The 25,784-nt window shown below is 42.0% G+C and overlaps 1 protein-coding gene across 1 annotated transcript in view; it reads left to right on the top strand.

The window, feature by feature from the left end:
• The window catches only part of LOC111950091 (delta-sarcoglycan-like), a 100,667-nt gene that overhangs the window by 70,759 nt on the left and 4,124 nt on the right, over nucleotides 1–25,784 (top strand). The window contains exon 6 of the mRNA XM_023967444.2: nucleotides 11,955–12,027. Within this exon, the coding sequence (XP_023823212.1) occupies nucleotides 11,955–12,027 (73 nt within the window). The remainder of the gene's footprint in view (nucleotides 1–11,954; nucleotides 12,028–25,784) is intronic.

Here is a 25,784-nt window from a genome sequence, read left to right as displayed (position 1 = left end):
CTTGTTGGCTGCTTTTCCTTCACTCTRCGGTCCAACTCATCCCAAACCATCTCAATTGGGTTGAGGTCGGGTGATTGTGGAGGCCAGGTCATCTGATGCAGCACTCCCTCACTCTCCTTCTTAGTCAAATAGCCCTTACACAGCCTGGAGGTGTGTTTTGGGTCATTGTCCTGTTGAAAAACAAATGATAGTCCCACTAAGCTCAAACCAGATGGGATGGCTTATCGCTGCAGAATGCTGTGGTAGCCATGCTGGTTKAAGTGCGCCTTGAATTCTAAATAAATCACCGACAGTGTCACCAGAAAAGCACCATCACACCTCCTCCTCCATGCTTCACAGTGGGAACCACACATGCGGAGATCATCCGTTCACCTACTCAGCGTCTCACAATGACACGCAGTTGGAACCAAAAATCGGAAATTTGGTCTAGAATTTGCTTGTGTTTCTTGGCCCAAGCAAGTCTCTTCTTATTATTGATGTCCTTTAGTAGTGGTTTCTGTCCTCTGAACTGTTGATGTTGAGATGTGTCTGTTACTTTGTGAAGTATTTATTTGGGCTGCAAATTCTGAGGCTGGTAACTCGAATGACCTTATCCTCTGCAGCAGAGTTAACTCTGGGTCTTCCTTTCCTGTGGCGGTCCTCATGAGAGCCCATTTCATCATAGCTCTTGATGGTTTTTGCGACTGCTCATTTGCAAAATTTTCCGCAATGACTGACCTTCATGTCTTGAAGTATTGATGGACTGTCATTTATCTTTGCTTATTTGAGCTGTTCTTGCCATAATATGGACTTGGTATTTTACCAAATAAGGCAATCTTCTGTATACAACCCCTACCTTGTCACAACACAACTGATTGGCTCAAACACATTAAGAAGGAAATAAATTCCACAAATTAACTTTGAACAAGGCACACCTGTTAATTGAAATGCATTCCAATCGACTGGTTGAGAGAATACCAAGAATRTGCAAAGCTGTCATCAAGGCAAAGGGTGGCTACTTTGAAGAATTTCAAATAAAAAATATATGTATTTGTTTATGTCACACCCTGATCTGTTTCACCTGTCTTTGTGATGCCCTCCCTCCATCCCACCACCAGTTGCTATAGTAGCTATTAAGTGAATGTTTATGAGGCCTCCAAACACTAGTGATATATCCTGCTGCATGCTTCATAAGGCGCTGATTGATCAGCAGGAGACTAGCGGACCAGGGGGGTTGGAGGAGACGTAATGGAAACACATTGACTAAATCATTTCAGGAGGGACAATAAAACAAAATGGCTTTATCGATATTTCACTCAATCTGTTTATGGATGTTTATGGCCAGTGCATTATAGGATGTCACCGGGAGAGTCGGCCCAGTCCGGTTCCCAATGGAGAGTTTAGTGAGAGAGCAAGTGTGTGAGTGTGAGTGTCTGTTTGTGCAAACATTTGTGCGCATGTGTGTGCCTATGTATGAAAGTCGACTAAAGTTCATAAGGTGATGTGTAAATGAAAGTGAGAAGATATTGATCAAGTGGTTCCCATAGGCAGGCTATTGATTCAAGGCCATGCATACTACAACTAAGCTCTGATTGTACTGCAGTTGTTAAGAAAGGAGGGAAAATAACAGTCACTGTTCGATCATACGCAGTACTGTCTCCTATGTTGAACTCCATTCTGTTACCAGATATCCAAATATACAGTATTCTGTATGTGGGGAATATTAAACATTCAGTATTACAGCGCCCATATTAGGACTGCATCCCGTTATCTTGCTCTCTAAATAAGGGTGTGAAAGTGAAGACAGTGAGGTATGCCTTAAATCTGCAATATGTAACTTTTGGGGTGAACCAACCAAATTCACATAGAAATGTGAGTTATAGATCTGTCATTCTCATTGAAAGCAAGTTTAAGAAGCAGTAGATCTGTTTTATATGTGCTTTTGTTATGCTTCCCGTTCTTAAGTTTAGTTTTTGCGTCTTTTACTTTCAGTTTTGTACACCAGCTTCAAACAGCTGAAAATACTATATTTTTTGTTATGGAAAATATATTTCACAGCGGTTTAGATTGTACAATAATTCTCTAAATAATGAATGCTTGTTTTTTCTTTTTCCTGGTCTTGATCTGACTACAGCTGCAGTCTGTCAACACTGAGTAACTTTATTACTTTCTCTCTAATGGGCTCTAATTAGCATCTATCAACATGTCTATGGACTGTGGCTAGCGGGGTGGTAGCAGTGTTTGAGAGAAGACTGACTGGGCTCTGCAGTGACAGAATGAGGAACTGATGTCGTGTTCTCTGATAAACTGCACTGGTCATTTAGAACAGATTTTCTGGGTTTTTACTCTTCACCTTAATGCTGTGTTATGCATTAAGCCAAAACCATTCTAGGTTATGTCCCTCAGACTGTATGAATTCACATAACGAAACGAGCTTGAAGAGACGGTACTTACAGTGGGGAGAACAAGTATTTGATACACTGCCGATTTTGCAGGTTTTCCTACTTACAAAGCATGTAGAGGTCTGTAATTTTTTATCATAGGTACACTTCAACTATGAGAGACGGAATCTAAAACAAAAATCCAGAAAATCACATTGTATGATTTTTAAGTAATTAATTTGCATTTTATTGCATGACATAAGTATTTGATACATCAGAAAAGCAGAACTTAATATTTGGTACAGAAACCTTTGTTTGCAATTACAGAGATCATACGTTTCCTGTAGTTCTTGACTAGGTTTGCACACACTGCAGCAGGGATTTTGGCCCACTCCTCCATACCTGTCTCTTATACACATCTAGATGTGTATAAGAGACAGCTCCAGGACCTTGAGATGCTTCTTACGGAGCCACTCCTTAGTTGCCATGGCTGTGTGCTTCGTGTCGTTGTCATGCTGGAAGACCCAGCCACGACCCATCTTCAATGCTCTTACTGAGGGAAGGAGGTTGTTGGCCAAGATCTCGCGATACATGGCCCCATCCATCCTCCCCTCAATACGGTGCAGTCGTCCTGTCCCCTTTGCAGAAAAGCATCCCCAAAGAATGATGTTTCCACCTCCATGCTTCACGGTTGGGATGGTGTTCTTGGGGTTGTACTCATACTTCTTCTTCCTCCAAACACGGCGAGTGGAGTTAGACCAAAAAGCTMTATTTTTGTCTCATCAGACCACATGACCTTCTCCCATTCCTCCTCTGGATCATCCAGATGGTCATTGGCAAACTTCAGACAGGCCTGGACATGCAATGGCTTAAGCAGGGGGACCTTGCGTGCGCTGCAGGATTTTAATCCATGACGGCGTAGTGTGTTACTAATGGTTTTCTTTGAGACTGTGGTCCCAGCTCTCTTCAGGTCATTGACCAGGTCCTGCCGTGTAGTTCTGGGCTGATCCCTCACCTTCCTCATGATCATTGATGCCCCACGAGGTGAAATCTTGCATGGAGCCCCAGACCGAGGGTGATTGACCGTCATCTTGAACTTCTTCCATTTTCTAATAATTGCGCCAACAGTTGTTTCCTTCTCACCAAGCTGCTTGCCTATTGTCCTGTAGCCCTGTCTCTTATACACATCTAGATGTGTATAAGAGACAGGTGGTACACTTCAACTATGAGAGACGGAATCTAAAACAAAAATCCAGAAAATCACATTGTATGATTTTTAAGTAATTAATTTGCATTTTATTGCATGACATAAGTATTTGATACATCAGAAAAGCAGAACTTAATATTTGGTACAGAAACCTTTGTTTGCAATTAAAGCTGTCTCTTATACACATCTAGATGTGTATAAGAGACAGGACTGTGAGAGCCGGAATTCTTACTGGTTGGTAGGTGATCAAATACTTATGTCATGCAATAAAATGCAAATTAATTATTTAAAAATCATACAATGTGATTTTCTGGATTTTTGTTTTAGATTCCGTCTCTCACAGTTGAAGTGTACCTATGATAAAAAATTACAGACCTCTACATGCTTTGTAAGTAGGAAAACCTGCAAAATCGGCAGTGTATCAAATACTTGTTCTCCCCACTGTACGTAATGTGTGAGTTTATGGCAAAAGAGGCCCCTCAGTTGTAAATCCCAAATTGTGATATTTCAAAATGTTGCTTTGACACTACGGTATTCTGAAATACTGCTGTCTTGACAGCTCATCACACACCCATGTACTCAGTGAACACTGACATTACATATGGACAGCCTCTATTGCTTTTCATGGATATGGGTGGCAAGTTTGAATAGTCTTCTCTTTCAGGCAGGGGGCTGAGTTTTTCTCTGTCAGCATTGTTAAATAAATACAGTCCAAATTGTTCATTTTGACCATTAAGCTGGCACTCTATACTGGCCATCTTTCTCTCCATAATATGATAATCGGCAGGTAGCCTAGTGGTTAGAGAGTTGGGCMAGTAACCAAAAGATTGTGAAATCGAATCCCGAGTTGACCAGGTAAAAATCTGTCATTCTGCCCCTGAACAAGGCAGTTAACCCACTGTTCCTAGGCTGTCATTGTAAATAATAATTTGTTCTTAACTGACTTGCCTAGTTAAATAAAAAAAAATAAAAAAAATCCTCATAAAAGCTGCATCATGACTCTTTTCCATACCATCTGAGCAAAAGGTAATGTCTTGACTGTGAGGCCTGGTTATTTACATGAAGAGCTCCTTGTTACAGTGTAGAAATATGTATGATTTTTTTTCTGGTCTGTGAGTCGGTGGGTGACTTGTGACAGGCTTTTTGGGTTTGGGGATTGTGAGATGTCTCTTGTCTGTCATAGTCTCAGTAGTCTGTTGGTAGATACATGTACATATACAACAGCCTACAGTGTATAACTGCCGCTAGAGACAGTTGATGCATATGGGTTGCAAGCAGTGGTGGAAAAGTACCCAATTGTCATACTTGAGTAAAAGTAAAGATACCTTAATAGAAAATTACTCAAGTAAAAGTGAAAGTCACCCAGTAAAATACTACTTGAGTAAAAGTCTAAAAGTATTTTGTTTTAAATGTACGTAAGTATCAAAAGAACATGTAATTGCTAAAATATACTTAGGTATCAAAAGCTTTGCGTTCTTAGGAAACTATGCAGTATTTCGTTTTTTTATGTATTGTTTCTTACACTGTTACCCCAGGAAATCTTRAGTGTTATTACATACAGCCGGGAAGAACTATTGGATATAAGAGCAACGTCAACTTACCAACATTACGACGAGTAATACGACTTTCCCAAAGCGGATCCTCTGTTTGGAGCACCACCCAGGACAATGGATCGGATCCCAGTAGGCGACCAAAAACAACGGCGCTGCAGAAGGGGCAGACAGAGCGGTCTTCTGGTCAGGCTCCGTAGACGGGCAGATCGCTCACCGCTCCCGAGTATACTACTCGCCAATGTCCAGTCTCTTGACAACAAGGTAGATGAAATTCAAGCAAGGGTTGCCTTCCAGAGAGACATCAGAGATTGTAACATTCTCTGTTTCACGGAAACATGGCTCTATCGGGATACGTTATCAGAGTCAGTACAGCCACCCGGTTTCTTCACGCATCGCGCCGACAGAAACAAGCATCTCTCTGGTAAGAAGAAGGGCGGGGGTGTATGCCTAATGATTAACGAGTCGTGGTGTGATCATAACAACATACAGGAACTCAAGTCCTTTTGTTCACCTGACCTACAATTCCTTACAATCAAATGCCGACCGCATTATCTACCAAGAGAATTTTCTTCGATTATAATCACAGCCGTGTATATCCCCCCCAAGCAGACACCTCGACGGCCCTGAAAGAACTTAATTGGACTCTATGTAAACTGGAAACCACATATTCTGAGGCTGCATTTGTTGTAGCAGGGGATTTTAACAAGGCTAATCTGAAAACAAGGCTCCCTAAATTTTATCAGCATATCGAATGCACGACCCGGGCGGTCAAAATTCTGGATCATTGCTACTCTAACGTCCGCTACGCAAACAATGCCCTCCCTCGCCCTCCTTTTCGGCAAATCTGACCACGACTCAATTTTGTTGCTCCCAGAATATAGACAGAAACTAAAACAGGAAACATCCGTGCTCAGGTTTGTTCAATGCTGGTCCGACCAATCTGATTCCACGCTTCAAGATTGCTTCAATCACGTGTACTGGGATATGTTCCAGATAGCTTCAGACAACAACATTGATGTATACGCTGATTCGGTGAGCGAGTTTATTAGCAAGTGCATCGGTGATGTTGTACCCACGGTGACTATTGAAACCTTCCCAAACCAGAAACCGTGGATTGATGGCAGCATTTGCGCAAAACTGAAAGCGCAAACCACTGCTTTTAATCATGGCAAGGCAACCAGAAACATGACCGAATACAAACAGTGTAGCTATTCCCTCCCCAAGGCAATCAAACAAGCTATGCGTCTGTCACGCCCTGGCCTTAGTTATCTTTGTTTTCTTTATTATTTTCGTTAGGTCAGGGTGTGACATGGGGGATGTATGTGTTTTGTATTGTCTAGGGGTTTTTGTATGTTTATGGGTGCTGTGGCTTAGTTGGYTAAAGTGTCTAGTCTAGGTGTATGTATGTCTATGGTTGCCTAGATTGGTTCTCAATTAGAGACAGCTGTCTATCGTTGTCTCTGATTGGGAACCATATTTAGGCAGCCATATTCATTAGGTAGTTCGTGGGTGATTGTCTATGTGTAGTGTTTAGTGTCAGCACTATTTGTTCTATAGCTTCACGTTCGTCGTTTTATTGTTTTGTATAGTTTGTATAGTGTTCTTTGTTTCGTTTTCGTCTTCAATAAAAGAAGATGTATTGTTATCACGCTGCGCCTTGGTCCTCCTCTCTTCCACAATACGACGATCGTGACAGCGTCAGTATAGAGAAAAAGTAGAGGCGCAATTCAACGGCTCAGACACGAGACGTATATGGCAGGGTCTACAGTCAAACACAGATTACAAAAAGAAAACCAGCCCCGTCGCAGACACCGACGTCTTGCTCCCAGACAAACTAAACAACTTCTTTGCTCGTTTTGAGGACAATACAGTGCCACTGACACGGCCCGTTACCAAAACCTGTGGGCTCTTCTTTACCACAGCCAACATGAGTAAAAYGTTTAAACGTGTTAACCCTTGCAAGGGTGCCGGCCCAGACGGCATCCCTAGCCACGTCCTCAGAGTATGCGCAGACCAGCTTGCTGGTGTGTTTACTGACATATTCAATCAATACTATTCCAGTCTGCTGTTCCCACATGCTTCAAGAGGGCCACCATTGTTCCTGTTCCCAAGAAAGCTAAGGTAACTGAGCTAAACGACTACCGCCCCGTAGCACTCACTTCCGTCATCATGAAGTGCTTTGATGGACTAGGCAAGGATCATATCACCTCCACCCTACCTGACACCCTAGACCCACTCCAATTTGCTTACCGCCCCAATAGGTCCACAGACAATGCATTCGCAATCACACTGCACACGGCCCTAACCCATCTGGACAAGAGGAATACCTATGTAAAAATGCTGTTCATCGATTAGAGCTCAGCATTTAACACCATAGTACCCTCCAAACTCGTCATTAAGCTCGAGACCCTAGGAAACAACATCTCCACCCCACTGATCCTCAACACTGGGGCCCCACAAGGGTGCGTTCTCAGCCCTCTCCTGTACTCCCTGTTCACCCATGACTGCGTGGCCATGCACGCCTCCAACTTGATCATCAAGTGTGCAGATGACACTACAGTGGTAGGCTTGATTACCAACAACGACGAGACGGCCTACAGGGAGGAGGTGAGGGCCCTCGGAGTGGGGTGTCAGGTAAACAACCTAACACTCAACGTCAACAAAACAAAGGAGATGATCGTGGACTTCAGGAAACAGCAGAGGGAGCACCCCCCTATCCACTTCAACGGGACAGTAGTGGAGAAGGTGGAATGTTTTAAATTCCTTGGCGAACACATCACGGACAAACTGAAATGGTCCACCCACACAGACAGCGTGGCGAAAAGGCGCAACCTCAGGAGGCTGAATAAATTTGGCTTGTCACCAAAAACACTCACAAACGTTTACAGATGCACAATCGAGAGCATCCTGTCGGGCTGTATCACCACCTGGTACGGCAACTGCTCCGCCCACAATTGTAAGGCTTTCCAGAGGGTAGTGAGGTCTGCACAACGCATCACCTGGAGGGAAACTACCTGCCCTCCAGGACACCTACACCGCCCGATGTCACAGGAAGGCCAAAAAGATCATCAAAGACAACAACCACCCGAGCCACTGCCTGTTGACTCAGCGAGGTCAGTACAGGTGCATCAAAGCAGGGACCAAGAGACTGAAAAACAGCTTCTATCTCAAGGCCATCAGACTGTTAAACAGCCATCACTAACATTGAGTGGCTGCTACCAACATACGGACTCAAATCTCTAGCCACTTTAATAATTAAAAATTGGATGTAATAAATGTATCACTAGTCACTTTAAACAATGCCACTTTATATAATGTTTACAAACCCTACATTACTCAGCTCATATGTATATACTGTACTCTATACCATCTACTGCATCTTGCCTATGCCGTTCGGCCATCGCTCATCCATATATTTATATTTATATGTACATATTCTTATTCATCCCTTTACACTTGTGTGTATAAGGTAGTTGTTGTGAAATTGTTAGATTACTTGTTTGATATTACTGCATGGTCAGAACTAGAAGCACAAGCACTTCGCTATGCTCGCATTAACATCTGCTAACCATGTGTATGTGACCATTAAAATTTGATTTGCTTTGATTTTAAAAGTATAAATCATTTAAAATTCCTTAAATTAAGCAAACCAGACAGCATAATTTCCTTGTTTTTTTTATTTCCGTATAGCCAGGGGCATGCGCCAACACAGACATCATTCACAAACAAAGCATGTGTTTAGTGAGTCTGCCAGATCAGATCAATTTCTTGATAATTGTGTGAATTAGGCATTTTTTCTGTCCTGCTAAGCATTCAAAATGTAATGAGTACTTTTGGGTGTAAGGGGAAATGTGTGGAGTAAAAAGTACATAATTCTCTTTAGGAATATAGTGAAGTAAAAGTTGTCTTAAATATAAATAGTAAAGTAAAGTACAGATACCCCTAAAAACGACTTAAGTAGTACTTTCAATTATTGTTGCTTAAGTAAATTACACCACTGACTGCAGGTAGCCTAGTGGTTAGAGCATTGGGCCAGTAACTAAAAGGTCACTGGTTCAAATACCTGAGCTGATAAGGTGAAAATCTGTTGATGTGTCCTTGAGTAAAGCACTTAACCCTAATTTGCTCCAGGGGTGTCGTACTACTATGGCTGATCCAGAAAACAACACATTTCACTGCACCTATCTAGTTTACATGACTATAAAAACATCACATGGATGGAGTACTGGCTCCTGTTAAGTGTCTCTTAATGCACCCTCATCCCTGTGGGAGTTCAAACAAAGTGCATCTGACAATATTCAATTACAATTTATACTGTATTCCATGTGGCCTGCGTTATCTCCATATTGACTCCATTAATAATACTTTTCATATTCATCTGTTTCATGCAACTCTCATTGCATTAGCCTGTCTGCTGTTTCAATGTTTGCTTCCTTACAAAAACATTTTATCAAATAATGTTTCTATTATTACCTTTTTGACAAATACATTTGTCACTGAGTGGTGAATAAGAACCCTGACCTAAACCCTCTAAAAGGGGAATGCAAAAACAAAAAAATAGCTTGAAGAAACCTTCTGAGTCATTTTACAACACAGAAGTCCAGTGACACAGTCTTATAGCCATTCCCTTCATCCCTGCTGAAGAGGTGTGACTCCTAGCAGCAGAGCTGTCAGAGTAAAACAATGGAGTAAACTTTCCCCACTGAGCACAGCTCTTCAAACCCAATGCAGAACAAACCCCCTGCCAAGCCTACTGAACATACGCCCAAGAGGCCTTTGGGATACATACAGGAAGACCAACGCTGCTGTGCTGTTGCCATTACATTTACATCAGGAGAACAGAAGCGCTTCCACCGGGAATAGACCATCAAGTTATCTAGAGTGCATTCGGAAAATAATTCAGACCCCTTGACTTTTTTCACATTTTGTTACAGAAAAAAACTGAAATATACCATTTACATAAGTATGCAGACCCTTTACTTTGTTGAATAAGCTTTGACAGCGATTACAGCCTCGAGTCTTCTTGGGTATGACACTACAAGCGTGGCACACCTGTATTTGGGGAGTTTTTCCCATTCTTCTCTGCAGGTCCTCTCAAGCTCTGTTAGGTTGGATGGGGAGCATCCTTGCACAGCTATTTTCAGGTCTCTCTAGAGATGTCCGATTGGGTTCAAGTGCGGGCTCTGGCTGGGCCACTGAAGGACATTGAGAAACTTGTCCCGAAGCCACTCCTGCRTTGWCTTTGCTTTGTGCACAGGGTCGTTGTCCTGCTGGAAGGTGAAACTTTGCCCCAGTCTGAGGTCCTGAGCACTCTGGAGCAGGTTTTCATGAAGGATCTCTCTGTAGTTTGTTCCGTTCATCTTTCCCTCGATCCTGACTAGCCTCCCATTCCCTGCCGCTGAAAAACATCCCCACAGCACGATGCCGCCACCACCATGCTTCACCGTAGGGATGGTGCCAGGTTTCCTCCAGACGTGACGCTTGGCATTCAGACCAAAGTGTTCAATCTTGGTTTCTTCAGACCAGAGGATCTTGTTTCTCATGGTCTGTGTCCATTAGTTGCCTTTTGGCAAACTCAAAGCAGTCTGTTATGTGACCTTTGCTGAAGAGTGGCTTCCATCTGGATACTCTACCATAAAGGCCTGATTGGTGGAGTGCTGCAGAGATGGTTGTCCTTCTGGAAGATTCTCCCATCTCAACAGTGGAACTCTGGAGCTCTGTAAGAGTGACCTTCAGGTTTTTGGTCACCTCCCTGACAAAGGCCCTTCTACCCAGATTGCTCAGTTTGGCCAGGGGGCCAGCTCTAGGAAGAGTCTTTGTGGTTCCAAACTTCTTTCATTTAAGAATGATGGAGGCCACTGTGTTCTTGTGGACCTTCAATGCTGCAGAAATGTTTTGGTACCCTTCCCTAGACACTTCCCTTCCCCAATTCCTTCGACCTCATGGCTTGGTTTTTCCTCAGACATGCACTCTCAACTGTGGGACCTTATATGGACAGCTCTGTGCCTTTCCAAATCATGTGCAATCAATTTAATTTACCACAGGTGGACTCCAATCAAGTTKTGGAAACATTTCAAGGATGATCAATGAAAACAAGATACACCTGACCTCAATTTCGAGTCTCATAGCAAAGGGTCTGAATACTTATGTAAATACGGTATTAAAAAAAATMTTTTTCAAAAATGTCTAAAAACCTGGTTTCACTTTGTCATTATGGGGTATTGTGTGTCAATTTTAGAATAAGGCTGTAACATAACAAAATGTGGAAAAATTCAAGGGGTCTGAATACTTTCCGAATGTCCCACATAGCTGAGGGAGTACTTCTCTTTGCATATTTTCCCTTGCTGCTCTCCGAGTGAAAAGCTGAGAGCTGTAATTCAAGAAAATCCTTAAAGGAATAACGTCCCTGTAAATATTCTCAAGTATTCAGGTACCTAAMCATCACCCTGTCGCTGTTATTGAAAATACTCACCTTATTTGTTTTTGAATAGGATAACTTTTTTACCGCTAAACTTTTAGAGGTGTTTTGGAGTCCCTGCCGTGCCACAAAGTGCTTTGAAACACATTTAGTTGAGGCCATCGATCTACTAGCAGCACCCCAACGTAAAGGTTATTCAATAGCATAGGGTGGGACTACAGTAGCTCAGAGCCTAAATTAACTCTGTGGCATAGGTGAGACCTTGTGGGACGTGGCGGCCATGGCGGCCCATATAGATCTGTAGCTTCAGAGATTATGTCCATTGATTTGGCATCACAGTGTGGTATTGAGCGACGGACCGACGGCTGGCAGAGAGGGAAGGTCTCCTGGCTAATGTTGTAGTTCTGTGATTACAGGTGCCGAGGGAGCCGTATTCACCAACTCTGTGGAGACGCCACACGTCAGGGCCGAGCCCTTCAAAGAGCTACGGTAAGATAAGTTTCTCTTTGAATCCACCCTGATGCACACACATAAGTATACATGCACACAAACACACACACAGCTATAACAGTATCTATTAACTTTCCCCTTTTCTATGCATTCATAATTAAATTAAATWAAATAAAAAATAAAATAAAAAATATTGCTGTAGCATGTCTCTGGGTTGCTATTATAAAAGGAAGGAAAAATCACACGCGCGCAGAGGATTTACTGTTTAGTTTAGTTTGGGCTGATGCATTTGGGTTGATTGAAGATTACATGGCATTTCCCTTATTCAAGTATTGCAACCACACTGCTCGCACTCGCCAACGAGCGTCTGCGTTGCTAAGCGCTAAAATAGAAGTCAGTTCTATGTGTGATGCTGAACACGGTGAAAGTCCTGCCTCTCCCATCTCCTCATTGGTTTATAGAAGCAGATACCTACGTGCCATCTCCTCATTGGTTATACCCACGTGGGTGACTGAAAGATGAACTGAGTTCGGTCGGGCGTCGAGGTAACTATGAAAGTTAGATGCCAATTGCCATATAAAGTCCAAAGAAGAAAAAGCATGGAAGGAGGAGAGATGACTAGAAACGATTCGGTTGACCGTTTTATGTGTGGATTAATTGTCGGAGTAGAGGACCTTGTGCATTTCAGGTAAAATAACAACTCAACGTTTATATCCCAGGACAAATTAGCTAGCAACAGCAAGCTAGCTAAATAGGACAAATTAGTTAGCAACTGCAAGCTAGCTAGCTACATTGCCATAAATGTTTAATGCTTTTCAACAGGTCCACAAGTTAATATAAATGGTTCGGAGTTTGTTTTGATATTTCAACCKGCGTGTCGTGATCGCGTTTGGTGTGGGGGGACAAAATCAATTTGCGCACGATGGCTTACGCGCTCGTCCGGTTTGGGTAAGGTGTAAGCCTTGGTGTGTGGCTGAGTGATGAGGGAGGGTGTGATTGGATTATTTCCTTTTAAATTATTCACTAACCCTATGCATACTGCCACTGACAACCATTACTATATATTCCAGCCAGATAAGTGGTGTTTTAAAGATTTCTGTAGATGTTCTGCTGACAGGGCCTATACTGCAGGTGTGTGTTCTGTCATCAGACTAAGGTTATTAGCTTGTGCTAAGCCACAGCATCAAAATCTTCCTTTTTATTGGAGTAGAGAATGATATGTGAGTCCCCACCTATATGCTAGCATACAGTATAAACATAATTTTTTTGTAGTCAACTAAAATCACAGAATCGTTTTTAATAGTTTAGAAACAGCAGATAGGCTCCACTCACATGTAGATAGATACATTTTACCCTTGTAGCAAATAATACAGTGTAACATTACTTTGGGGGACTCCCGAGTTGTGCATCGGTCTAAGGCACTGCATCTCAGTGCTAGAGGCATCACTACAGACCCTTGTTCGATTCCAGGCTGTATCACAACCGGCCGTGTTTGGGATTCCCATAGGGCGGTGCACAATTGACCCAGCTTCGTCCGGGTTAGGCTTTGGCCGGGGTAGGCCGTCATTGTAAATAAGAATTTGTTCTTAACTGACTTGCCTAGTTAAATAAAGGATAATTAAATACAAAAATTAGCTTTGGAACAGGCCTACATGATTGGACTTTCTTCCAATGCCCTGTAGCTTGGAAAGACTCAACTCTGTGAAGCAATTTACACTCCTCGAGCAATTAGCGCTCTATCCCGTCCAGTTGAGTGTTGATGAAAAACCATTTGGTTGCGTTGTTGTGTGGTCTCCGACATGTACAGATCAATGGCTGTATCTTTGGCAGAGGATGAGCCCCCTCTCCACCCAGATCAATGCCCGAATGCTCATCAAAATGTAATTAAAGGAGCTTCTCATTAACTAAAACAAACATATGAAGTACAATGGCAATATCAGAGGCGAGAGACGTAGAGAAGGGAGAGAGGGAGAGGGGAATAGATAAGTAGAGTGTGGCTGATGGCTGACAAGTAGTGGATTAGACATGGCAGGGAAGACAGATTTGTAGGCAGAGAGATAATGAGCAGTTAGTGCCACTTGGAGCGTTAGCCTCCACCGACACACTACCTCCTGGTGACTATACTACCACACCGCCACCCAAAACATATATGGACAGACACACACAAACACACTCTTCACCTTCCACCTTACCATCTACAACATGGGTGTCAAACATATAGCCCAATGTTTGGGGGTCCAATCCGGCCCGTGGGCGTTTTGAGATTATCATTTGGGTGGGGGCGAAACAAATTAAATATACTTTAAAATGACTTAACCCAAATTTAAACTGTGTAGAAATGATAATGGACCTACATTTATACAGTTTTGTTGACTGTCCAGCTCACTTACAATCACAGAAATGAAAACTAGACATTCAGGGAGTATCAAAAATTCCCAAAACAATAGATAGAGGACTCGTTGCAGACCGAATGGGGCCCCCGGGGCAAAATGGATTTGACACCCCTGCCCTAAAATGATGTTTGTGAAGCCACAGACACAGCACCTCTCTCCCTCCCCCTGGCCCTAACAGAGTGAGAAGAGAGAAGGGTACAGTGGGCCCACTCTCGTTGACAGTTGACACTGGTTATCATCCCTGCCTCCACATACACCAAACATCCTGACACCCATCAATCAATATGAACACTCTGTATGAACACGCATTTCGTAGCATCACCATGCTACTGTAGCAGCCCATGCATCATCCTTTACTTTCAGAACAGAGGAGGCCCATTCAGTGGAACTTAGATAGAACTGTACAGCTTCTTCATGTAAATGAACCGTGACTCATCAATCATTTACGGAGCTTTAGACATGATCATTTAACCTTTTACTGCAATAGGCTAAATCAGGGTCAGACAGTGACTCTTGGTAGTCTTAAAAGAATCTACTTTGAAACAAACATATACAACTCACAAACATGGTTATAGGCTTACAAAAGTTTGCATCGAAATATTACACTTTATATACATCACAGAAGACGGAAATATAACAAAATTGTTTGACATAGAAACACCAMATTTTTTGGCAGGATTTTTGGGAAAAGGACAGATCACTTTGAGTGATGCTCCGGAGCTCAGCATACCATTCCCAGTGTAATTGTTGGTTGGAAGCTAAGGCTTTTCCACTATTTATGTGCTCTTTTGTAACAAGTGGCCAATTGAAAATGAAATATGGCCCAAATTATCCAATTACATTGGAAAGAGGGGTGAGCACAGTGGAGCATGAGTAAAATCGAATATTTCCATAATGTGTTGGAAACCTTGGCAGGCATCAATTCAGGATCCCATCATGTTCTATTTTGAGAGTCATATTCTCCTATTTAAAACAATAGCCGGCATCATATCTCTTCGGTTGATGATCATGTGTCATCCACATTGCATGTCTTTCTATTGAATACATTTCTCACTTGTGGCAGCAGAAAGGAGGACAGGAATATTTGACAGATGTCCTGACCCGTTCTCTACACAGATAAAGACGAAACAATATGATGCCTAGCTTGAGAGCAAAAAACAACACAATAACTCCTTGAACATGGAATGTGTTCTCAGAAAGGAGGACAGGAATATTTGACAGATGTCCTGACCCGTTCTCTACACAGATAAAGACGAAACAATATGATGCCTAGCTTGAGAGCAAAAAACAACACAATAACTCCTTGAACATGGAATGTGTTCTCAAGAACGAATGTGACATAATCCCATAAAAGTCTTCCTTTGAAAATGGAGCCACTATTTTATCTGGCTTTATTATTTGACCGTGTCGTGACATGACTTTAACATTAACATTGACTGTTATTTATCGAATTAACTAAATATGTCTAATTGTTACCTGATTAAATTAATCATGTAACAATTAACTCATTAGGATCTGGGGCACCACGAGAGCAGTTCTTTAAAGAGTTACCATCTCCCGAATCAAACACTAAAAGATCTTTACCTATCACACCTATAAACAGTCAACTTATTAATCAAAACCTCGTATCATATCACCATTCTGAACAGTCGTAACCTCCTTGCATCTAACCAGAGCCTTACTTATGATTCAGTACCACACAAATTGGTTTAATTATTTATTTACTAGCTAATTAAATGGGAACACAGGATAAACATACACACTCTGCACCGGTTATTGACTGGAGACGTAATATGCTGAAAACAGGTCCCTAGCGGAATGACAACAACATGGATGCTTGTTAAAGAAGAGAAGGAGAGGCAGAGAGAGGGACAGAGACATTTGACATTGCCACATTCAGAAACTTCTCTCACCTACAATAACCATATACTTTGCACACGAACCGCAGCCCTCTTTGATCAGCCGTACCAGTCATTGTCCGGGAGGTGATCTTATCATCTCCACCTCATGTTGAGATTAAAAGTTCAAACCATTTTAAACGTGTAGCAGCCGCTTCATACATTTTCTGGTTCCTTCTGTTTTTTTCTTAACCCATTATTTATACATTTTGCTCGAAAGGGGCGGTTCCGGCAGGCTGGCACACTCCCTGACCTCACTCCGGGGCAGTGACTACTCACTGTGCCAAGTTATGGAAAACAATTATCTCTTATAACTTCTCAAATCACATCCTTCTCTTAACAAAAACACTTTCATCATGTTCCATATTACATGCACAACCCTTAGTATGGAAACTTCATCTGTGTAGTGGGTATACTTTCCAAGTTACAGTATTTCCTTTATATCATTTTTAATGACATCACAAAATAACAAACATAATGACATTAGTGTTCTATAGATCGCCTCTGACCATTCCCCACTTTCTACGTTAGAAATATTGTTCCAGTGTTCCCTTTTGAGCGTGTTAGAGTTTCAGCGGGAAAAGTCTGTTGCGACAAAGCACATTCCTTTGGTGAATTTTGAGAGCACAGGCCTGGATCTTCTCTGTTCATTTACAACAGGACGTGAGTTGTTAATCCCCACTAGTTCTTTCTCCCCCGCTATGGGTGAGAGGGGGACTGATTGAAGTTATTCATTGCAAACCTGATCTGACCTATTTGGATTCTCATGGACAGTCATGACAACCATCATAACTGTTTTACCTTTGAGCAGAGTTTTGGAGGTGATTTGTAATCATTAAAACAAATTCTGTGTCTGTAGTTCGGCTGAGGAAGTAGGCCCTGGTGGAAATGCAATAGGTTTAGCGCTCCCATCCACACTGCACTAAGACCCAGACATGTCAAACAGACCCCCATTTCAAAGAGTAATTTGGCGAACATAGTGTGCCGTCGCCGATGTTCAGGTCACAAAATTATTTCAGAAAGCCACAATCACACTAATCACTGGAGATAATAAACTCTACTGTTATCCAACCAATTAACTCTATGATCACTTGTCCGGTTAAAGTAGGATCCATTTCATTTCATTTCTCACAGTTGACCACTGTATACAGATAATACTGTATGTATCAGATCATAATTAGCCATGATTAGGAGACATTGTGAAGGACACAAAAGGGAAAACACACCGCAAAAATATGGCGTACATTTACATTGTAATCCCATTCAATTTCTTTCAAGTGGGAAACCATATAATTTACACAATGGCATATTTGAACTCTGGTGATATGAACGAGGACGCATGAAAAGTCAACCTTTGATCTCAGCTGGAGATGTTGATGGTGGTGCATGCCACCAGAGGAAGGGAGGGAACAGAGAGAGAGAAAGGGAAGGGAGGGGGGGAGGCACTCTCTCTTTTGTTTTAAAGCATCCATCCCCCTGGTGGCATCTCATATTCTCGATGGATGCAAATGACCCCTTATCTTCCTGTTTTACGGGTGATGCTCAGCGGGGGGAGGGGGACTCTGTGATCCTGAGTCGACGCCAAGGATGCTGTTGCTGTAACGTTATGTCTTATAATCGGTTTATTTTCCCTCCAGCAGCATCTGAGACACGCAGCACAGCCCAACCCTGAATACAGATAGCCAGGCTGAGGCTCACAATCACACGCTTTTCAAAGAGAAAGAGCACTTTGGGCTAAAATTAATGGGAATGATTGTTTGGATTTTCAAACCAATAAATACTTTTTAAATTCCTTTATTGTGATTCTAATCAATGATTGAATAGTTGTTGTTTGACTCTTTTCTGATCCAAACATGACAACAACACATGTCATGATGACAATGTTTTGTCCTTCATCTTTACAGTAGAGATAGTAAGCTGTTCCTCATCCTCCTACACTGATGTCGAACTCCAAAGTAAAGTTTTGTCCTGTTGTGTTGATCACCTCTGAGAGGACATGGTGTACCATCACAGCGTTATTCTGCTCATTTATGTTTTAGCAGACACACTTAGCGCTATGTTTACTCTCTAAGAGTGGACATTATGTCCAAAGCATTATGTCCACATGTACGCTCCCTGGTTGGTCAATATTTCCAATTACATACAGAGATAGTGACCATCTCTTTGATTTTAAACATAATACAATAAGTATACATGCTGTAGAGTCCTATACCCCACTCTGGATATGTAGCCTATTTTGAATTTCTGCCTAGATTCAGACTGCTTGAATATTATAAGCATTTGATGATTTCCCAGTGTGGCCAACATTGCACACTCGTCAAATCAAATCAAATCAAATTGTATTGGTCACATACACATGGTTAGCAGATGTTAATATGAGTGTAGCGAAATGCTTGTGCTTCTAGGTCCAACAGTGCAGTAATATATAACAAGTAATCTAACAATTTCACAACAACTACCTTATACACACAAGTGTAAAGGGATGAATAAGAGTATGTACATATAAATATATGGATGAGCGATGGCCGTGTGGCATAGGCAAGATGCAGTAGATGGTATAGAGTACAGTATATACATATGAGCTGAGTAATGTAGGGTATGTAAACATTATATAAAGGGCATTGTTTAAAGTGACTAGTGATACATTTATTACATACTATTTTTTATTATTAAAGTGGCTAGAAATTTGACTCTGTAGCCACTCAATGTTAGTGATGGCTGTTTAACAGTCTGATGKCCTTGAGATAGAAGCTGTTTTTCAGTCTCTCGGTCCCAGCGTTGATGCACCTGTGCTGACCTCGCCTTCCAGATGGTAACGGGGTGAACAGGCAGTGGCTCGGGTGGTTGTTGTCCTTGATGATCTTTTTGGCCTTCCTGTGACATCGGGTGCTGTAGGTGTCCTGGGGGGCAGGTAGTTTGCCCCCAGTGATGCGTTGTGCAGACCTCACTACCCTCTGGAGAGCCTTACAATTGTGGGAGGAGCAGTTGCCATACCAGGCTGTGATACAGCCCGACAGGATGCTCTCGATTGTGCATCTGTAAAAGTTTGTGAGTGTTTTCGGTGAGCCAAATTTCTTCAGCCTCCTGAGGTTGAAGAGGTGCTGTTGCTCCTTCTTCGCCACGCTGTCTGAGTGGGTGGACCATTTCAGTTTGTCCGTGATGTGTACGTCGAGGAACTAGAAACTTTCCACCTTCTCCACTGCGGTCCCATCGATGTAGATAGGGGGGTGCACCCTCTGCTGTTAACTGAAGTCCACGATTATCTCCTTTGTTTTGTTGACGTTGAGTGTGAGGTTATTTTCCTGACACCACACTCCAAGGGCCCTCACCTCCCTGTAGGCCGTCTCGTTGTTGTTGGTAATCAAGCCAACCACTGTAGTGTCGTCTGCAGACTTGATGATTGAGTTGGAAGCGTGCATGGCCACGCAGTCATGGGTGAACAAGGAGTACAGGAGAGGGCTGAGAACGCACCCTTGTGGGGTCCCAGTGTTGAGGATCAGCGGGGTGGAGATGTTGTTTCCGTCGGTGGCCATTGTGTGATTATAGTTATAACCCAGGCCCCTTTGTTGCCATTTCATGTCCTCATTTTCCAAACATKAACAAATGAAATGGCAGTAATATACTAGAATATAATAATATGATATATAATATCATAATACAATTCTAAAATACAGTCAAGTAATATCACAGCAATACGTAATGGAAATCTGATATGATTCAAGATCTTTCATCTAGAATTCATCCTTCACTTCAACACTTGAATGTCTATGTAAAGGCAAAGCAAACCCATTTGATATTAATAAAGATGACAGCTAGTTATTTGAATATAAATTCTGCTTGTTGTTTGTTGGTCATGTGATCGATACTTAATTTCCTTTGTTGGGCGGCGGCTGAGGCTGGCAGGAGCCAGAGAAGACAGAGAGAGGGAAATGAACTGGAAGCTCTGCTACTGCAGTCACAGCCACAACCTCTTATCCCAGATCATTGTCTAGTGTCTCCCTGTCTCCGTTCCACACTCTGGTTCATATCTCCTATCACTGACAGAGTTATAACAACACTCCCCCAACAGATAGACATGGATAGCATATTCTTACACAATGGAGGCCCTATGTATGAACCACTGATACATATGGCAGCAAGCAGAAATCATTTTGGGAAATCTCAATTTACTGAATTTACCTTTCACTTTTAGTGTGTTTTAGTCACTTGATGTGTGTTGTAGTCACTTGCTGCAGCAATGAACAGGATAACAGAAAGGACACACGATCAGTTGGATAATGAAGCAAGCCCTCTATCATGTAGGAAATATCTTCCTTTATGTGTAATCAGTGAATGCATTACCATGTTGATTTAAATCTCTGTTGTTACACTCCTCATTAGCATTCCAGAAAAATTCAATACACTCTCACAGCTGTAATATGCTGACTGCGCAAGCGACAGGACTTCCGGTTTCTCATTTTACTGAATAAAATATCCACTTTTCAGTATGTTCAGACTAGAGGTCGACGGTTGTTATGAAAACTTGAAATTAAGTTAATCAAGTTTTCATAACAATCGGAAATTGGTATTTTTGGGCGCCGATTTGACGATTTTTATATATTTTTATTTTTTATTTTTTTACACCTTTATTTAATCTTTATTTAACTAGGCAAGTCAGTTAAGAACACATTCTTATTTTCAATGACAGCCTAACGAGGCAGAACGACAGATTTTTAACCTTGTCAGCTCGGGGGATCCAATCTTGCAAGCCTCGACGCCTTACAGTTAACTAGTCCAATGCTCTAACACCTGATTACATTGCACTCCACGAAGAGCCTGCCTGTTAGCGAATGCAGTAAGCTAAGGTAAGTTGCTAGCTAGCATTAAATTTATCTTATAAAAAACAATCAATCAATGACTGTCATTGCTCCAATGTGTACTTAACCATAAACATCAATGCCTTTCTTAAAATCAATACACAAGTATATATTTTTAAACCTGCATATTTAGCTAAAAGAACCAGGTGCCAGGGCACTTACAGGTGAAATTGTGATTTCTCTTGCGATCATTGCACGCAGATCAGGGTATATGCAAAGTTTGGCCGCCTGGCTCTTTGCGAACTAATTTGCCAGAATTTTACGTAATTATGACAACATTGAAGGTTGTGCAATGTAACAGGAATATTAGACTCATGGATGCCACCCTTTAGATAAAATCGGAACGGAATAAACGTTTTGTTTTCGAGGTGATAGTTTCCGGATTAGTCAAAGGTATATGGTTTAGAGCAGGGGTGTCAAACAATACGGCCGCGCGGGCCGGACGCCCAAGGAGGTTTGATCAGGCCCGCAGGATAATTTGAAAGTGGAAAAAATGCATAAAAGACATGGAATTAATATTTTTAATTCGCTGCAATTCATGGATTATCCGCTAAGGGGCGCACTTTCTTCCATCAGAGTAGAAGACAAGCTGCATCACTGAGACAGACTGGAAAACAGCAGACGGTATCAATGCGCCATCTGCTGCTTGTTACGACGTGTTAATACCGTGCTCCTACCTCTCCGCTACACCCTCATTAGCCAAAATGTCGTTATCCAAACGGAGAAAAGTAGATAAGGAGTGAAGAATTTTCAAAGAAAAATGGACCACGTCCTATTTATTTAACAGAGATGCACGGAAAACCTTCGTGCTTGGTGTGTTTGCAACAAGTTTTCTGTATTGAGGAATATAATATTCGACGCCACTACGAGACTCATCACAGCGAAAAATATGACGGCTTGCAAGACAACTAGAAAAGAGATAAGATAACGAATTGCTGCGGGTCTGAGGAAACAGCAGTCAACTTCATCCGAAGCCGAGAAGTCAGTGAAGCAGCGGTAAAAGCCAGCTACCTAATTGCTAGCGAAATAGCATTAGCATCGAAGCCGTATTCGCACGGTGACTTTGTTAAAACGATGCATGAGAAGGCGGCTGAACGTATGTGCCGAGAAGCGACAAGCTTTTGCCAATATTAGCCTGACGAGGAATACTATGCAGAGAGAGATTTCGGAACTATCGGCAGATTTGCCAGTCAATTGAAACAGAGAGTCAAGTCATTTATTGCATTTTCCGTGGCAATTGACGAGAGCACTGACATCACAGACGTGGCCAACTGGCCATATTTATCGAGGATTGATGAGACATTGACTGTTACTGAAGAGTCCTGAGTTGGTGCCAATGATGGACACCCAAACAGCCGTGGACATTTTCGGCTCTGTCGTTTGCTGCATTGGACAGTTGGAGTGGACTGTCCGCGCTGTCAGCCTGGCTCACAGACGGCGCGCACTCCATGTCGGAAAAGAAAGCAGGTGTCGCGACAAATGTCAAAACAAAGTACAACCCTTAATGGAGGAGATCGTTTCTGGACATTTCACTGTATTTGCACCAGGAGGCATTGGTTGCAAGTCGCTGAAAATGGACCACGTCATGGAGGTGGTTTTCGCACTGTAAATTTCATCCGGTCCAGAGGTCTGAAACCATCGTCAGTTTGACAAACTTCTCAGCGACAGCACATTACCACACACCTCCATACCACACTGAAGTAATGGTTAAGCCGAGGCGCTTGTGCTGAGGCATTTCTTTGATCTACGAGGAAATCGGACAGTTCATGGGAAGAAAAAGGAAAACCGGTGTTGGAATTACAATCTCAGGAATGGCTACGGCCTTGCATTCTTGGTTGATATTACTGAAACACTTGAACAATCTGAACAAAATTGCAAGCCGCAAAAAGTTGTCACACAGTTTTCTGACAACAACATGCATTTAAGTTGAAGCTGACTTTTGTGGAGATGCAACTGGCAAATGGCAACCCTGCTCATTTCCCCTGTCTGAGAGATGTTCCTAATGTTCTTGTGCCTCTTTACACCAAAACAAAGGAAAGACATAAGTTTGGTTATTATAGCAGAGTATGTATATTTAATGGTCCGGCCCACTTGACATCTCCCTAGGCCGTATGTGGCCCACGATGCGAAAATGAGTTTGACACCCCTGGTTTAGAGAGAAATAGTCGAAAAGTTATAATTCCTGTAATAACTTGCGGCTGAAATTGAAAGGGTTCCTCGTTATTTTACCGTCATGTCTCCATAGAGAATGTCTTGATCTACTTCAAATAAGGTCGTTTCGTGCAGGCTTAAACCGCCTCGACGTTTTGATACCCGTGTAAATCTCACTAGGTAACGTAACGTTTGTCAACATATTTTCATATACCACTCTACAAAAAATTATCTTCGCTTATATTTAGCCAATATTGATCAGAGTTACTTGTCCTATGGATATCTACACAGTTAAAATTGGCACGGTGGTGTAAGCCTACACGAAACACAGACCTTATTTTAAGTGAATCTAAAAATATCCTATGGAATAAATGAAGGAACCCGCTTTTCAGATTTTGCTAGAAGGTGTCATGGGAATTATGACTCGCACTTTGGTTGTCAATTCTTACCATGCCCTTATTAAAATAGGATTTCCTGCATATAGAAATTAAAGTTTTTGTTTCAACATTCATCACTGGTAACTTAAACTCTATTTTTATTCAAACAGTTGAGAGTATTTGTCTCCGAAGCAGACTCTTCAGTATCATTGTCACTTCAGAGCTGTGTGGTGTGTGTGTGTATTTAAGTATTATATTAAGTTAAATAAAAGTGTTCATTGTTCATTCAGTATTGTTGCAATTGTCATTATTACACAAATGTGTGCGTGTGTATGATATAGTAATATATATATATATATATATATATATATATATATATATAAAAAACAAATTCTAATAAATCGGCCGATTAATCGGTATCTGTTTTTGTTCTCAATAATCAGTATTTGGCGTGAAAAACAAACGGTGACCTCTAGTTCAGACCACATAATAGGGCAACAATATGTGAATATACGGATGTACTAATCACAATATTTCACATTGTTTGTCTGCATGATTTAAATCTAATATTAATTTGCATGAGGACAATTCCACTTGACCAATAGTTATTGCTATAGTATCCTCTAGTGCCGCTGGTGCCAATAACATCTATATTGCCACCAACTGGTCTGGTGCAGCCATCTAAGGTTGCAGTGACTTTATATTCACACAGCTTCTAAGAACATATACACTGAGTGTAAAAAATATTAGGAACGCCTTTCTAATATTGAGTTGCACCCCCTTTTGCCCTCAGAACAGCCTCAGTTCGTCAGGGCATGGACTCTACAAGATGTCAAAAGCGTTCCACCGGGATGCTGGCCCATGTTGACTCCAATGCTTCCCATTGATACACACAGGAAACTGTTGAGAACCCAGCAGCGTTGCAGTTCTTGATACACTCAAACCAGTGCGCCTGGCACTTATTACCATACCCCGTTCAAAGGCACTTAAATCTTTTGTCTTGCCCATTCACACCAAATGGCGTACATACTTAGGCTTAGGCTTAGATTTAGGCTTAGGCTTAGGCTTAGGCTTATAAGTATTTCTTTAACCTGTCTCCTCCCCTTCATCTACACTGATTTCAGTGGATTTAACAGGTGACATATATAAGGGATCATAGTTTTCACCTGGTCAGTCTATGTCATGGAAAGAGCAGGTGTTCCTAATGTTTTGTACACTCTGTGAATTAGCATTTCCCTAGCTAGCTGAGCTGTTTTACAAGAAAACACCTGAGATGACTCAAATACTGTTGCTAGCAAGCCCTCCTTGGCGACAAAGTTATTGGGGCGTGGGTATTATCAGATCCGAGGCGAGATAAACTATCCATCATGTTTTGTGTTTTGGTAAGAGCTCGGAGTGACGTCATGCACCCAAAAAGCCTCACCCAATCAACCAACGGATATTAATGGCCATGTTCGAGAGGCTCAAAACCATAATGTATCGTGGGTAAATTGTTACTGACTGATCTACAAATAATAATGAGTAGTTATTTATGATGCAAGGTTCTTTGTAGATCAGTCAGTTGGCATTCACCTGCACTGTCGGCTGCAGTGTCAGCTGCAATGTCGAACAAGCCCTTCGGGTATCCTACGAAAGGACATTTTCGCGACCGGATATGTGATAAACCAGCATCTCCCAAAAACAGATGTCCTGATACTGTATGCCAATGACAAACTTAACATGGTTCATCATGGTAATGTCTTTGATGAACCTAAAACGTAAAAATGTGATAGGCCATTGTGAAGTGGATTTACAAAGTATTTCAATGGACACGTAAAATCTGATTTTCTGATTGATCAATAACTCAGCCATCTCTTAACAAATCCGCTTTTCTCAAACTAAGTTAAGAGATCTACCATGGGCCTACATACATATGGGCATACGTGTTAACCCTCGCAAGGCTGCAGGCCCAGACGGCATTCCCAGCCGCGTCCTCAGAGCATGCGCAGACCAGCTGGCTGGTGTGTTGATTACGGGGCGTAGCTGTTAAGCTCACTTACCTTAGGCTTGTCTTGGCAAGGGAACAAGGTGTGTGCCTCTTGAAGCATGTGGAACAGAGACTGGGATAAGGATTGATTGAAT

This window comes from Salvelinus sp. IW2-2015, linkage group LG23, assembly GCF_002910315.2.
Source record: "Salvelinus sp. IW2-2015 linkage group LG23, ASM291031v2, whole genome shotgun sequence".
NCBI classification, from domain to species: Eukaryota; Metazoa; Chordata; class Actinopteri; order Salmoniformes; family Salmonidae; genus Salvelinus; species Salvelinus sp. IW2-2015.
The sequence above is the reverse complement of the archived record's forward strand: the minus strand, read 5'-3'. Positions and strand labels throughout refer to the sequence as shown.